Raw genomic sequence first — 16,817 nt, 5'->3', positions numbered from 1 at the left:
GAGACTCACAGATATCAGAAATAGGAAGGATGCAGTGAAAATCTTATTTTTCAATATGCTATATGTACCACTTTTACTGCAATTAAAAGCCACAGCTAATCAGAGTCCTTGAGGAAAGAGGATGAATTTAGACACTTTCTGCCTACATTTGGCTCAGGTGTTACTCTGCCTAAATGGAAAAATGCTTAAGTTAAAAGTATAACTTCCCATTTTAAATGAAAATACATATTGTCCCAAACACAATTTCCTTACACTCTACTAAACACAGACAGGGATGGCTAAAGGCTACAAAATCTTTAGGTTCTCCACTGATGCATTAACTAAACAAAAAAGACAACCTTACTTGTTTCAGAAAGCTTTATTAGAATAGGAATCTTTGAAGACAAACACAAAAGATTCTAATATGTTTAGATTTTATAATGTAAACAACTAATTTAATGCATCACTAGCAATATACAATAGTCGCCATCTTGCAACATGAATGCAAGTAAGAAACTGATGTAATCTGTGAGATATTTCAAAATAATTAATTTGAGAATTTAAAAAAAAAAAAAAAAAAAAGAATTTTTATTGTGTAAACTCTCCCTGTTTGCCTTTTTTAAAAGGATCAGAAAACCAGAGCAGTGGAACCTTTGCTAAATGAAGGTAACAAGCAATCATTTGAACTGGCCTCTAAATTAAGAATGTGTAATTGCTTGAGAAAAGCTATTTGATCAAAAATGTTTCAAGTGTTACGTATCAGAAGAGTTCAAAAATAATGCCACAAGATCCAGTTCATTTACATGAGGGCCAAAAACCTTTCAACTTTTTGCAGGTTTTCTCAAGGTAGTTTGACATGTCTACACTGTTGTGTAATATTTCCCAGCATGTCAGGCTTCTGTGCTGGTATTTTTGTTCTGTAAGGGCAAATCAGGCTTTAAACATTCTGGGGTCAAGCCAACATTTGATTCCTTCTTTTCCCTTCCTCAGCTCCCTCTAAAACCTGTGTCTCCTTGCTTAACTATTATGCAGAAATCAGAAAATTATACCAAATGCTCTTTTGTATTTTTTTTCCCCCTCCTCTATTGTTTTCCTTATAAGGATGGACATGCATAAGAGGACTGAAACAAAGTTCTCACACACTGATCCCTGTTTAATTTTGATTTTGAAAGAATGATCCTGTTCTCCAGCACACTCCAAAATCCAGCCCTAGATCCTGCAACGATAAACCAAGGCACACTATGAAGGCTCACGTGCATGAGCAAAGCCTCATACAGGTCCTGCTGTCCCACGAAATGAATGACAGTGTATCAGTGCAACACTTTACATCAGTGACAATGGGGTACTGAATCAAATACAACAGCATGGAAATCTCCTCAATTCATAATTTCACACAGCATGCTCTGCTGGAAAAAAATTACCACCATTATTTACAACAACGCTGAAGTATGAAATACTTAGGGAGTAGTCTGAAATAGGACTGGTTTGCTGAATAGCCTGGCATTTTGAAGTCATGGTTGAGCAGGCCTTTTATGATCTCAGAAAGCAGCTGGAATCTTTAAGCTGCTGGGAGGAGACGTGTATCAGTTATAGGTGTGCTTTTCATGTGAATAGTTGAGGCGTGACAGGTGCAGGGACTGGGACTGCTTGCAGCACCAGTGCCAGCAGCACACACAATCCTGCCTTCAGCACCGGTCTTAGAGCATCGCTGACAATGTAACAGATTTAGCAATAAATATGTGCCAAGATGTCCCCTATAAATCCATGCAACTCGGTTTTAAGCTTCCTGACACAAATGTGACGCTTTTTTACACTGTTGAGGAAAGGAAGCTTTCAATTTGTCTGCAGGTTATGCTCAGAGGAATTACAGAAGGGAGGCTTCCTGGGTGCTGCTGGGAGGTGCAGAGACCAGCTGAATGTGTCTTACTACCTGAAATTGTCCTTGCAGCCAATCCGGCAGCCAAGTGACCCATGTGGGAACTACCACCCATTTCTAGCAGTGGCACGGAGGTTTGGCAATGCCGCCACCAGCTGGATGTGCGCTGCTCTCCGGGCCTTGCCTGGGGGCAAGCATGTTCTGTCCTAAAAATACATACACTGGAGAAAGCAGTGTTGCCTTGACCAAATCTGCTCCCAGTCTTGGGATGTTATCTGTTATGCTTTCTTAGCTTCGGCCATTTCTGGCTAAAACAAAAGTGCAAGATCATAGAATCACAGAATCATAGAATGGCCTGGGTTGAAAAGGCCCATAATGATCACCTAGTTTCAATCCCCCTGCTACGTGCAGGGTCTCCAAACACTAGACCAGGCTGCCCAGAGCCACATCCAGCCTGGCCTTGAATGCCTCCAGGGATAGGGCATCCACAACCTCCTTGGACAACCTGATTCGCCCAATAGCCAACAGGGAAGGACTTTGATTTACAGGATCTGAATCCTTCTCAGTTTACAGAATAGCTGCTCTCTTGTAGGGTATATGAAATGAGATTCATTTTCTTCAGCTCACGCAGCCCTGCTGAGCGCTCTGTTTAAACAGTGAAAGAAGAGATGGCCATGCCAAGGTTACTGCTTCACATGCCTGTGACTACCTAACTCTCCTGCCATTTAGCATGAAGTGGCAACATGGATAGAGTAAGATTTACATCATCTGCATCTTGCATGAGTGCATGAACATCAGAGCCAGTAGGCAAAATAATTCACCATCTTTCCCACAATTTTTGTAAATCTCAGCCAACTTTCTAGTTTCACTACAAAAGCCCATGTACAAAATGAGTTATTGTTCTTGGCGGGGATAATTTTCTTCTTTATTTTGGACCAATTTGAACTATTTTTTGAGGGGATGAAGGATGAGACAGGAGATTTTGGACTGTAAAATCAATTATTTGTACAGCCGTAAGGATCTGTGAAAAACTAGGTCTCCCAGTCTCTTTAATGATGGGAAAGAGAAAGAGTGGATATAAAGAAATACGTATGAAATGTAAAGTTTAACTTAAGAGTTCACTGTTTTGGTTTTGCTCGATATCTCCATTTTAGTGTTTATTATCTCTAGCACTGGATCCTTGAGAGAGTAAATTACTTGGAAGCACTCTTACACTTAGCATATGTGAAGGATCTCGCTGGAATGAGACATATCAATACTGGAATTCAGGCAGTCTGTAATGCTACAAGATGGAGAAAATGAGTACATGAGAAGCTTCTGGGGATGCAGGAGCTCCAGCATTAAATGAGTATGCCACACATTTGACGCTTCAGAGAGAAGGCCAGACGGTGACTCCTTTCTTCCTGTCTCAAACAGGTGAATGTTCTCACTGTGCGACTCCACATTATAAAAACTGTACATGAAATGAATTTGGGAGTCAAGAGAAAACTGTTATGTTAGCGGGGCTCTACTAAAGAATGGAAACACCTTTTTCCCTGGATATGTCTGACAACTTCTCTCTATAATCAGGGCAGTGACTGCAACAGTAGAAAAGAAGTTAAATAATTTTCTCAGGTAAATCACTAGTAATCAAGATGGGAAAATCTTCAGCTCTTTCTCTTCAAGGCATTTCTGTTGAAGAATACAAAAAACTGTTAAGGAAGTAAGCAAGATGCTGTTGCACAACTTTGTAGGAATTGAATTTAATCTTGGTGCTTCTAAACAAAACTCCCAAACTTTCACGTGCTCTGCAGAGATCCAGATCTTTCATGCACCAGTTCACACCCCAAGTTGCATAGCTAGGAGAGTAACTTCAGAACTGAACTTCAAATGGGACAGGAGCTTGCCACAATCTGCACAAAGCATGTATGCATGACTACTTTTATGCTCTTCCCAGTACTTGACTATTCCTTTGTTCTCCCAGTAATCCTATCCCTGCCCAAAATATAAACAAGTTTGTCTAAAAGACTGAGAAAAGTGCTTTAGCACTACAGACATGGGCCAAACTACATACAGATGAGTGCTTAAGCTCTGTAGACACAGATAACAAGAGTTGGCTGTGGGAAGGTGGTGCTGGAAAAGAGTCTAAGTTTACAGAAGTTACACTAGCCCACCACCAGGCTGGTTACAGAATGTAGGCCTATCTTAAACAGAAAAAGGAAAAGTTTTTAAAACTCTGAGCAGACAGTCCCTTACTGTACCACTGGGACCAAACGAAACCAGTGACAGAAGGGAGTGGTCTGTTTTGCTGTCCTGATGTCTTTCACAGTATATAAGCATGACTATTCCCCCACAATTATTTATAAAACCCAACCTCCTCCATTTCTCTATTGTCAGAAGATTAATTATGACATCCTGGCCTCTTTGAAATGAAGGGGTATAGGATGTCACATTCAGTTCCTGGTTGCACTGTGTAGGTCCAGTTGTATGATGACTACTCAGACAAAAAGCTCAGAAACTCTGTAGCACTTCAATGCATAATGCCAGCCATGTCATGTTATTTTAACAGTGGAGTGAGAAAGCTAGGTGGCAAACACAATTTTGGCAAAAGCACAATTCTTCAGATGCAACATGTGCAAACCATTATTTTGTCTTGTAGAAGTATTAAGGAAATGCATGATGAAATGCCAATTATATAATTAGTGTGGTAAGCAATTTATTTGAACGACAAGTGATTAAAAACATATCAGCAAACAGATATGGCATTACTTTGATTAGAGTGTGAAAAATAACTCGGAAAGTACAGTGTAGGCAATAAAGTAGTGTGTATATTTTCCTAGTACCAGTCTAAAATGGAAGTGCCTTTAAAATAGGCAACTGCATTTTGACTGAGCGTTAGCTTTAATTCAAAAGGCTTGGAAAACTTTACCAGACCTAGAAACTGAAACAAATATAGCTATTAGACAGAAAATGCTGCTCATTAGAGGCCAAGATGAAAGATGAGACCTTGTCAATCCCAACTGCAAGACAAGCTTCTAGAGGAGTCTACTTTCACTTCATCTCTGTCACCAACTTTTGCCTAGTGGGACTCTGTCTATTCATTTTTAACTACTGAGTAGAAGAACCTACCCCCGTTGTCTTCCCGCTGGTTGTTCCTGCCAAGGAAAAAGCTGTTAGATTTCTTGATACTGCAAATGGGCTGAATATCCTGCTGCAGTGTGAAAAGCAGAAAACAGACACTTTCAGCTTTCCCAAGTTTCTCCTGTACCTTTATCTTCTTGCCTTCCCTAACATCAATAGCAGCAGCAAAAAAAATCAAGATTTTTTATTTCACAATTGGCCTGATGAGCCTAAAGTAATAGTAAAACAAAATAAACTAGAAACACATTACAAAGGATAGCAAGCAGCTGGTCCTTGGAAAGCTGGTTCATTGCATATTGTTAATGCTTTTCTTTTCATTTCCACATGTTGCACTGTACTGAAAGCCCACTTAGGTATTTTAATACAAGCAACAACTAAGTGTGCACATCCAAAGCAGCTAAAATTCTCTAGGTTATGAGCTTGAGGTTAGAGACGCTATGATCCTGCTCTTTCTCCTTCTGTGTGCAATCCTGTTCTCTTCTTTATGGTACTGAACAGGGAACAGGTTCAAAGATGCTAAATAAGCCAAACATTTATACAATAAAATCAACTTTCTACAGGGTTAATTTTTGCCATGCCATCTTCAAGTGACATTTTATGAGATAGGAAGTTGATCAACCGGCTGGCTGCTGTGAATAGTGCATGCCACCCATTCCATCTTACTTGTCATATCTGGTATGTCCTGATATCTCCCTCATTTTGGCTCTAGTACTCCTCTCACTCTCAGTGGGCCAGTTCAACTCAGCAGGCTAAAAACTTGAGTTAATTTTTTACCAGCTCAGTGGTTTAGGAAGCAGAAGAATCAACAGCCAGGGCTGGAGAGGAAGTCAAGGGAAGGAAACAGCCACGGTGAAGACTCCCAGATACTCCAAGTGGAGTGGAGATACTCAAAGACTGATTGGACATGGGCTTGGGCATCCCGCTCTGGGTATCCCTGTTTGAGCATAATTCGGATCAGTTGGACGTGGAGGGCCCTGTGAGCCTCAGGTATTCTGTGATTCTGTGAACCTCGCTACTGTTGTGAAACTTCACCTATAGTTGTCACATGGATACCTCATGATATTTTTTTTAACAGAGTAGGAAACAGACCCCAAAATACAGGCAGCTGTCATCATTTACATGACAAACATGTAAGATACCCACAGTCTGCAACAGTAGCATTTTATACCCCACTGACATTACTGTGTAAACAAACATACCTACACAGAGCACTGAACATTCTTGTTCTGCATCTTCAGTGAGTGGCATTCACATTAGGATGCTGCTCAAGGAGCCCCAGATGAGAGCACTAAAAGGTCTGGGAGACAGCAGTGTCTTGGTTTACATTTTGTTCCCGTTTGACAGTTAATTAGTAACTCACTTTTGGAAAATGAAAGATTACACATTCTGAGCAAATACAGACGTTTGATCTCAGGCTCATCAAGGAAAATTTCAGCTGCTGCCAGGGAAAAGCAAATGTTCTGTCACGTACATCCAGAGTGAGTTAATGTGAAACAGAAGATGAAGGCTACGGAGACAGCGTACTAATGCAGTCATGCAGTTGTGGGGAGCAAAGCAGACAAGGAAGAAAGTACAAAATAGCAGACAACAACCTGGTGAGCCTAACCTAAACCTGCTGGGATGACTCCTGACTGCAGTGTCAGCCTTAAGAGGTGCAAGTTTCCCAACACAATGATAGAGGAGCGAAGCTTGGTGCTACATATCAAAAGCAGTTTATGTTTCTGTCACAAGCAAACTATCTCCTTGAGAGCACCAGGCGCTCAGCTCTAGCCATGCCCTGAAGGTTATGGAGCTGTCAGAGAAATGGCAGCAGCCAGCCAGCTCACACCAGCACAGCAGCAACCTCGGCTGCAGGAGGTGGTTTCACAAGAGCAGGTAGGAGTCCTCGTAGTGAAGGGGCTGTGACAGAATCACCCAGGCCTGGGAAAATGACTAGAAGTTTTCCGTGCATCATACTAAATCCTTCTCATTTTATTGAGGAAATCACCCCAGAGAGATGAGCACTGAATTGACAGTAAATAAAGCAGAAATTAGCCGACAATGGAAACATACAATACCCGTTGAAAGAAGAAATACTTGTATTTTTAAAAGAAAATCCTAGCATTTTCTCTCTCCAGCTGACGTAACTTCCCTCGATGATGTTCCTAAGCATGCTCTACAAACTCAGAGCATAGAAAATAGAGACATGTGGACCTCCGTATGGATTAAGTTTTAATGTCTCAAGCCTGTAGGCCATCCCCAAGGCCTTTTGTCCCCAGAAAACTACTGCCACCTCGCCAGGAGCTGCTCACCTTCGGGTATCACCATAAGGCCTTAACGTTGCCCAGGAACATCTGTTTGCAGGTGACAACCAACAGTGACAGTGTCCTACATAGCACGTTTCATTTCATTGTTTGCTGCTGCTGTCTTTCCAGGTTCTCACCAGCAGTTTTTGAAAGAGCTCCATGCAGCAGCATCCTTTCAGGACAGCCTTCCCATCCATGCTAGGCTGTCTCACCAAGTCTATTTCACCCATAGGTCTTCCACTCCTACTTCTGACCCCGCTTTTTTTTTTTTTCTCCAGTTATATTTATACTAAAATATAAATATGATTATATATAACATTACCAAATTGTTGCCCTAACAAATAAAGTTCTATCTTACGCATTGCAATGTGTAGGAGAATTCAGAAAACATGATCTAACATAAAACTTACGCAATGAATACAATTAAGATGGTATGGATTCAAGATATGACCATAAAAGATAAATTTCCATTCCTTTAACAGCACATGTCATAGAGACTGCTGGCTGAAGCAAAAGTTAGTAACAAGTAGGTAGCACTGCCAGTTTCAACATACAAACAAACGTTCAAGTCTCCACAATCATGAAGAAGTACTAAAAAAATGAGAGTGAAAAAAAAAATGCATTGGTCTTTGAGCTGCTTCATAAAATCTATGTAGAGAACTGGTAATCTCACAATGAACGTCAAGTTATCTGGGGGTTAAAAACTCAGCTGTAACGGCAGAGTATTCTATGGCAAGCTTTGAAAATCTCAGGATGGGCTTAACCTGTTTTCTCTATTACCAGGATGGACTTTTAAAAATAATTCCATTTTAAAACAAATGTTCTTACTTTCAATTTGTTTGCTTCTCTACAAGCCTTAAGATTGCACCCAAGATATCCCTTTTTTCAGGATTTTCTTCACAGTTATGGGAAGCACAGGGGTATTTACGTTCCTGAAGTCCCACATTCAGAGATGAAACACTGAGAAAAGCACCAACCATTACAAAGTCACAAAAGACAGTAAATACTAACTGCAAGTTTGCAAAACAGATGTGCAGATATGAAAGCTGTTCAGGATGAAGCATCACTTTTATACTTAAACTATGTTAATTCTGACTTCTTGTATTCCACAAATCGTCAAATTTAACCTACATATCATTATAACAAGTCCTGTAATTGATACTGAGTGGAGAACATCTCTAGAAACTTGTGGTATTTACTACAAGCAGTGACTATTTTAAGTAAAAGTAGCTTGTAGCTGAGTTCTAGTGAAAACAAAACAAAACAAAACAAAAGCCAACTAAATAATAGTGGTCATTAAGGAAAAAGAAATTTAGAAGGATGCAGTTAGATGCTGCACAACAGAATAGAAAAAGAAATAAATCATGAAAAAATATTCTAAAAATCATGACGCTTCTGCTAAGGAAGTAGGCATACATGAATGCAAAACCCAACAAAACAAACTTTGACTTCTACAGTTACACTGTAGAAATGTTGCTCTTTTTTCTTACTGTTTGCCAAAAGAAAAATGAAAAAATAGTGATAGCTTTGAAAATACTGCTATGTAACCAAATGAAATGTGTTCTGTCAGACAGATGTTTGGAATCCACACTCATTAACGTACCAGTATGAACAATTTGTTACAATCTGAAATTGCTCAAATGATGGAGCATTTGGAACAACAATAACAAAAAAATTACTCCTATCAAACACAGAATCTAAAACAGCCTAAGGAATGAAAAGACAAATTTCCTACCATGAATAGGAAAAGAGCAAGTGACTTTGAAAAGTGCTGTGTCAAGACTTGGTAAATTTGAAACAGCAAAGTAATACACTTACATAGGATTGCAGCAACACTGGGATCTGTTGGGTACAAATCTCTCTCTGGATGTGAAAAGTGAGTTTCCTATGCTACAAAAGGCAATTCAGCCTCAAAAGCAGACTATTGGAAACCTGATTTTCTTATTTTTTGCTTCTTTTTTTTTGATCAAGGTATTTGGTCAGCTGTAGCCTTTTTGCCACAACATAATGACAATTCTGGTATACATTTGTCTTATGAGACACACTCATATAACAGATTCTACTACCTTCTCACATTGAAACAATTCCAGTCTTATTGAGACAGTTTTCCACTAAAACAAACCAACCAATCAAACAAACCAACAAAAAACATCAACTGAATTTAGAGAACTGATATTTTACATTTAACATGAGTATAATTATCTTCATAAACACAGAAAGAGACAGATCCTTAAATTAAACTATGCCAGGCCTCACAGCTGCTCACAGCTCACAAATCACACATCTCCACTGAAATTAGAGGCGTCCAAGTGAGTAGCCCACCTGAATTACAATACAGTGCAAAATAGATCATGCAGAAATAGCAACTGACTTAAAGGCAGTTTTATAGCAGTATATGGCTACCTTGCATTTATTCCATCTGAAACTTCAAAATGAGTACAACTCAGCTTAACAATGTACAGCAGTTCTGCTTCTTACATTTATAAAAATAAGGGTTCCACATAAGCCTGCTGCAAGTGAAGTTGTAGGAAAAAAAAGTAAAAAGTAAAATCATACCAAATCACATAGAAATTAAAAAGAAATGGGAGCTTTTTTATCACTCCATCATGAGATCCAGTTCCATCACTAATTAATTCCAGTGCCTGGCCAATACACTATATAGGTTCTGTTTGTTTACTAATTACTACTTTTTCCTCTATTTATTTATGTGATGGCAAATAATGCTAACCCAGTCCTGCCATTCCCCATGCCAAACTAAAGCTGTCAGCAGCATCTTCCTTCCCCCAAAAGTGGGCGCCTTTCACATCTAGAAAAGGGATGAGCAGAACTTTGTGCCTCCTGACCAGCATGTGGATCTCTTTTGTGATCCAAGAATTGGCCGTTGGCTTTGAGATGATTATCTTCTTCTGCTCCCAGCTCAGATGAAATCCTTGCACAAGTGATGTGGGTTCAGTAATGCAACAACCACCCCACCATGCAATGACAAATCATTTTTCTCTCTTTTTTAAAAGCTATGTGGAAAATTACATAACTAAAAGAAACGATGAAGGAACATTACTTAAACTGCAAACTGAAGCAAGATTAGGAAATTCTAGCTTCATAATGGCCCAAACAGACTTAATTCTACCCACTTGTGTACAGCCAATAATATAATCTTTAGCTATATTTTTTTAATGCAGTCTCTCTCCTCCCAGAAGCATGTCCTGTTTTTAGCACTGAATGGGTACTCTGGGATCAAACTAATGCTGCGTATAATCTGGAATTTCCTAATATCTAGGTGCTTAACTTTTCAAGCTCAGTAACACTTTTTCATTTAGACTTCTTAAATATATAATTATTTAGATGACTTAAACGTACTTTTTGCTTACAAAGTCTTTTTCTGTTTACATATCATACTCTAGCCTAAATAAATGCTAAGACAAAGGCCAAGCTGGCTGGTAGCCCAGAATGTAGTTGTTAGCAAGTTGACAGGGACCACCTTATACTCATGGAAATGTCTAAATATTGTATTTGAGACATAAGTAAATTTTAAAAGGCGATCTTCACTGAAAGAAAAACTGAGCGGATTTAGAACAGCATAAACAAGTTGCTGGATGAAATGAGGACTCAATGGAATACGTCTGTTGAAGTCGTCTGACTTACCCCAGCTCTCCATTACTGTAAAACACCAAACACTTAAGGACAGGAAGTATCCTCATGTTACCATGTAAATAACTAATGGGCTCAGTTTATGTTAACAACTAACTCAGGGACTTCCAATTAAAACAAAACAAAACAAGGAAAAAAAAAAAAAAACAACAAAAAGACAAACCATCAACCTAAAACATGGCTAAGAGTCTGAACTTTTTCCCCAAAGGTAACTAATTCTCATCATTCTTCAGGTGACTTCCCTTTTCTTGCACAGATTCTGATTAAATGTATGGTAAATGTGAGCATAGCACAATTTAAAGATGGTCTGCAAAGACAAATAAAAATGGTACTTTTCCCAATCTACTAAATATCTAAAAGGTGCAAGGTGCAGTTTAAAATTTTCTTGTACTTTTTTCCTTTTTCCTTCGAAAATTTGTGCAGTATTACTGTCTTATCTTGGTTTTGCACATAAGAGCAATGGAGGAGGAAAGGAGTAGAATGGAAGTCCCCCTCAGTTCCCATCGGAAGCAGTAGGGTGATGAGTGACATTTTTTTCTCTTGGCTGTTCGCCCAAAGCTTGAATTAAACATTTTAACAATAGCCAAACAAAATGGGAGTTTCATATAGCCTGACTGAAAATCCCTTTTCCCTCTAAAATGACAGCTTCTTTGTGACAGATGATGGCTAGAGATGACGGCTTCACCTCTTTGTTTTCCCAGCTACTCACAGTCTTTCAGTAAAAATAAGATAGACAAGAAGTGATACATATTTAAAATAAAACAAGACCTTTGCAGAAACCTTACTACAAAAACAAAGCGAGTTCTTCAGGCTTTCCTAATATGTCTTAAGAATCTGTAAAAGGGAACATAGTTCCGCCTCCTTTTCAGGAATTCTTTAGAGATTCAGGATTTTACTATGGTGAGATAGGCAAATCCCATTGACAAACATGCCATACAAACACCAAAAGACGTGTCTACGTATAAATTTACTAATGCTGACATTCTGGCCTTACTAGATGGTAATAAAAGTACAGGAGTGTGGGTGAAGGTATTATACCTGGTCATGGCTGGCTTCAATGGAGCTTCCGATACCTTGGAAAGTCATCTGCACAGGAGACAGTGTCAAACAGGTCATACACTCTTTGCCATTTTGTCTATCATTGTAGTGTACCTATAACAGAATAACATACGTAATCTGCTAAACACCAGGTTTGTACAAGGGAGTCATGCTACAATACTGTCCCTTTTCAACAAGTTTGTAAGAAGAATTCCAAACATTTACATTGAATTCATCTTTAATACAAAACAAGGATTGTGTAAAATATTCTAGGTAGTCACATATTGTACTGGGGCCAAATTTTCTAAGTCAACTGTTGGATAATTTACAAATGCTATGTTCTCCAGTCCCTACAGCCTTTTAGACTGAATTCAAGACGTTATACCTACACAATTACAAGAACCTAGTTTCAAGTCACAGTTTCAAAGGTAGATGCCATTTTTAACATTCTGTAGCTTGGTTATAAAACATCCATGTAAGTCATTACACCTCCAAAACCCTGGCAGTAACAGTTTTCATTTTTCAATTGAAATGCCATATCTAATAAAATTCACTAACTTACTTGGCATGGCTACACACTGTCGTATATTTTAATTTGATTTTGTAATTAAATCAAAATGACAGATAGTATGGTGAAGAATTCGCATTCTTCCTGAGATGTCTAGGCTATCTTTTTCTAAGAGTAACTCGTTCTTTACTAATGTCAAGATGTGCATGTTAAACCTGACTCTTGCATGAAATACAGAGGAAGCTATTGCTTCTACTTGAATTATTTTTCTTGTCTTCAGTCCCCCTTCAGATAGTTCTTAAATCCCCTACAGAAAGGATGGATTTTAATATGTCGAGACAAAATTAAGTTAAATGTTGCCAGCATTTCATTATTAAGAACACGTTGCCACTCATGCTGAATTGCTGAAATATTACAATCTGCTATGTAGCTCCCAGCTTCTAGACAGGCAGATCAAGCACTTTGTTCTACAAGAAAGATGGAATTTGGTTTATGGTGGTAATTTACATTGGCTATGTGACCCCTGTCAGAAATGGAAAGAGAGATCAGCTCTGCTGGAGACAGACCTTTTATGTTAGTATCTATTTACAGCTGTATAGATCTCAGGCAAAGGTTACGTGAGAAAGCCTCACCTTTAAACATGGGCTACAAAATTATCTTTGAGAACAACTAGGAGCCATGTTGTTCCTGTGGAAACAATTTAGCAACATTGATGATACTGATTCACAAACCATGCATACTGTATTCACTGTGCCTGTATCTTCCCTGCCACAGGTGCAAACTGGGAATCATTCAAGAGAAGCAAAATCAATGCAAGACGGGTTTAGTGAGAGGAAAACCAAATCGTTGCTGTATTGCAGAATTAATTTACTTAGAACACATTAAAAAAAACAAAAACAAAAACAAAAAAACCAAACAAATAATTCAGCTGTGGCCAAAAGTTGGATACAGAATGCAAAGTTCTCGCAGTCAGTATAGAAACAGTGATTTCACTCAGGCCTTATTAAAGCTTTCTGGATTATCCCTGTCTCTCCTCCTCTCTCAACCCCCACAGTACGTGCCTACTAAATTGCCCATGGCTCTCTGCCAGAAAAGCCATACTACTTACTTAGAAACCACAAGAGGCCCCTTCACATATACAATGGTTTAACTTTGATTAATCGAAAGAAGTATGAAGGTATGAAATTTGGCTTGCATATATAAACTGGAGTTCTTTAAATGTCAAGGACTACTGTTATGACAAGAACTTATCAAGACTTCACAACTGCAGTATCTAGTTGCAAGCTAGATATTCTGACCAGTATGTGTTGTGGAAAAGCAATGTGGAGAAATGGGGCAGAAAAACTGACAAGGAAGATTGTGTCCTGCAAATATGACATAGCACAAGAGGCAAAATCTGGTGACCTAGAAAACTACGCGTTGTAGAGAGCATACAGAAAAACAGAAACTTCTGAGAAAGTTTCTGAACTGCTTAGCATGCGGTAGGTTTATTTTTAATGGGAGTAATAAGAATAAAGTTACAGTACACTAATGCTCACTGGAATAAAGCAAAGTTAACAAGATGAAAGAACAGGAGACACTCTGAGGAAAAATTAGAAGTACCACATCACATCATCATCTGCAAGAACAGATTTGATCCACACCCTACTTTTGAGTTCCATGTTGAAACTGCAATAAATTCAGAATTTTGGTATCTTTCTAGGCTTAACTTCCCTGAAAAAATTTCTTGATGCATTTTTTGGCCTCATCTTAATGGATCGAGGCCATTACTTCATAATTTCTTAGACAATAGCCCTCTAATTATTTCTTGCTCTGTTGAAGTTCTTCATTTTAACCAAAATAAACACTCTTGATGTTAATTATAGAAAACAGTGATATAAAAACAAAAGACTGGACTTCGAAAGTGGGACAAAATAAAATTTTGTCCTTTCATTAAGTCTCTGTAGCCTAGAGATTCACACAGTCAGCAAAGGAACATTCGTTTTTTTCTCTATATTTTTTGCACATATGTGACTAATATCGTAGTTTGGTTAAATGTCCTGTTTTACTATTTATCAGCCCAGACACTGCATTCTCAAACTCACTATTTTATTTCTGTTTCTTCTTCAAATGTTATCTGCAATCTGAAGTTTGAGAGCTTTTTGTCAACTAAATGTGGAGCGGTATTTATTGATTTGAGCAGAATGGGCCCTCAGATAGAAATGGTGGTATCTGAATATTACCAAATAGTCCACACATCAGCAGATGGTTCTAGATTTTCAGCCAGCAATATACTGTAAATGTTTCGTCTGACATGTCTGTGCTATTATGACTAAGTATGAGAGAATCTTCATTGTCTATAAAACTGCTTTAAGAACATCATTATTATCCGGGCAGGGGAACACAAAAGATGTAGAAAGTGCTTCCTTCAGAATCTGTGACAAGGAGCAGCAACTAAAGGCTGGCCAAGTGCTCCAAGAGTGCTTGCACAGCTATTGCTAAGATTAACAACTGCAGTAATCCTTTTCTTATTTAAGTCACTAAGTGCCTGTGGTTGAAGAGCTGTGAGTGCTGCCATCAGCCTGCCTGAACTACCCCTCTGCTGGGCAGGAGAGGAGGCAGTGGGACCCATGAGGAATGGCTCTACCACAGCCATAACTGGTCGCTTTCCTTTTCCATATATTATGTAGATAAAAAAATTAAAAATTTCTGAGAATAATTACAATCTACATCCTAATTTTCAGGCTTTGATTTTTTGTAATTAATGTGTGTTTGTGTTTTGTGATTAATACGTGCTTTAAAGATTGAACAGCAATGAAATTTCACTCATTAAGGTTCAGAACGTTTGATTTGGTTAGCATAAAAGCAGAGATTTCTTTTACTAGAACAGCATTAGGATTTGGTTAGAAAATAATGGCCAACGCGTTGATGTTTGCAGCGTGGGCTGCACAAGTTCCTGAGTTAAAACTCAAGAACTCAGCCTCAGCCCGTTACGAGTGATTTACGTGTAACTCTGCTCAAAGGTACTTCCACACAGCATGAAGTAGTGCCACTGCCAGATCCTGGCAATAATTCTAAATGAGTGCCCATTTATTGGGAAAAGCACACAGCACTGCTTGCTTTTCTCCTGGGTAACTGCACACGGCCAGTGTCTGAGATAAATCATGTATAACCCGCTCAGGAATCCCAAACACAGCGCCCCATTGTTCTGTGTAGACAGGGCACAAAACTGCTGCACATAAAACGCAAAGTGCATCCCAGGCATCAAAACAATGAAATAAATCCTAGGCGACTTTTTTCCACAAGCACATGCCAAAATCCGAGTGGATTTACTCATACATCCATGTTTTTATGTTTGATATTCTCAGGAGATGCAACTGCATATCTTCTTAAAAGATTAAGTCACTCAGGAACAAGCTGTATGGCACGAGCATGCATGCAAGGTTTCTACCAACAGGCACGTGCACATAGAAACGTATGTGAAGATCTGAAGACATTTTACAGCCACGTTGAAATTTAGCCCTTGTTTTTAATATTTTAAATTATTGTAGAGATGGAAATGTTTTGATGAACACTTTTAGCTTTGCAAAAAGGAAGATATAAAATGAATGTTTACAATGTCACAACTGAATGTGGAATGGCATAGCCAAAATTCTCAACCATGCATGCTATTTTATAGAGGAAAAACTAAGCTGCAGCGTATAAGACTGTAGTTGTAGTTAAGGTTACTTCTATCATAATTGTACTCGATAAGTAGGAAATTTCCCACTTATTTTGCATTCATATAAATACATGTCTCTCGAATCCAGCTTCACTATGATATCCTTCAGCATATGTGTTACAATAAAAACAGTAAAAATGTTGCAGGACTTGTCTTGCAACGGGCTAGTTTCAAACACTGGACCAGTACACAGCTTCACACAATGGCCATAGTTAACCCACATGCATTATTCTACAAACATGTCCCTAACATCATGCAAGAGTTACTCTCCTGGTCTTCAGTGGGCACACTGGGATTTGAGCGTCCCTCATGCATGAACAAGGGCCATGTTTTGCTGAGGCATCACTGAGGAAGACAAGAGAGCTGCTACAGGCACAAACTCACTCATCTATGGTCAGCAACGGGCTGGGCTGACTGCACCAACAGAAGATGAAGGGAGGGAAAAGAAAGGCTGCTATTTTCACACAGCAATGCTTAGATGTTCACAGTTTGAGACACAACTTCTGTCTGGCCAAACGCTTTCTTTATTGAACATTTATTAACTTAAAATAAATAAATAAATAAAAATATATGAATTACCAAAAGAAAGAAGTAATCTGTGACACTGGAGTTCATGTTTCCAAACCAAAAACTACTCTGAGTCAAAGCATCAGCGGGAGTCTC

General features: G+C 38.8%; 1 protein-coding gene across 3 annotated transcripts in view; it reads right to left on the bottom strand.

Annotated features, from left to right (window-relative positions):
* The window catches only part of STAU2 (staufen double-stranded RNA binding protein 2), a gene marked incomplete at both ends in the record, with an annotated part of 144,673 nt that overhangs the window by 51,610 nt on the left and 76,246 nt on the right, over window positions 1–16,817 (bottom strand). For 2 of the 3 annotated variants that reach the window (XM_079533813.1, XM_079533814.1), the window contains one exon: window positions 11,947–12,060. The exons of the other annotated variant lie outside the window; for it this stretch is intronic. In XM_079533813.1, coding sequence (XP_079389939.1) covers window positions 11,947–12,060 — 114 coding nt within the window. The remainder of the gene's footprint in view (window positions 1–11,946; window positions 12,061–16,817) is intronic. 3 annotated transcript variants of the gene reach the window in all.

Source organism: Tetrao urogallus, assembly GCF_951394365.1.
Source record: "Tetrao urogallus genome assembly, chromosome: 3".
NCBI classification, from domain to species: domain Eukaryota; kingdom Metazoa; phylum Chordata; class Aves; order Galliformes; family Phasianidae; genus Tetrao; species Tetrao urogallus.
The sequence above is the reverse complement of the archived record's forward strand: the minus strand, read 5'-3'. Positions and strand labels throughout refer to the sequence as shown.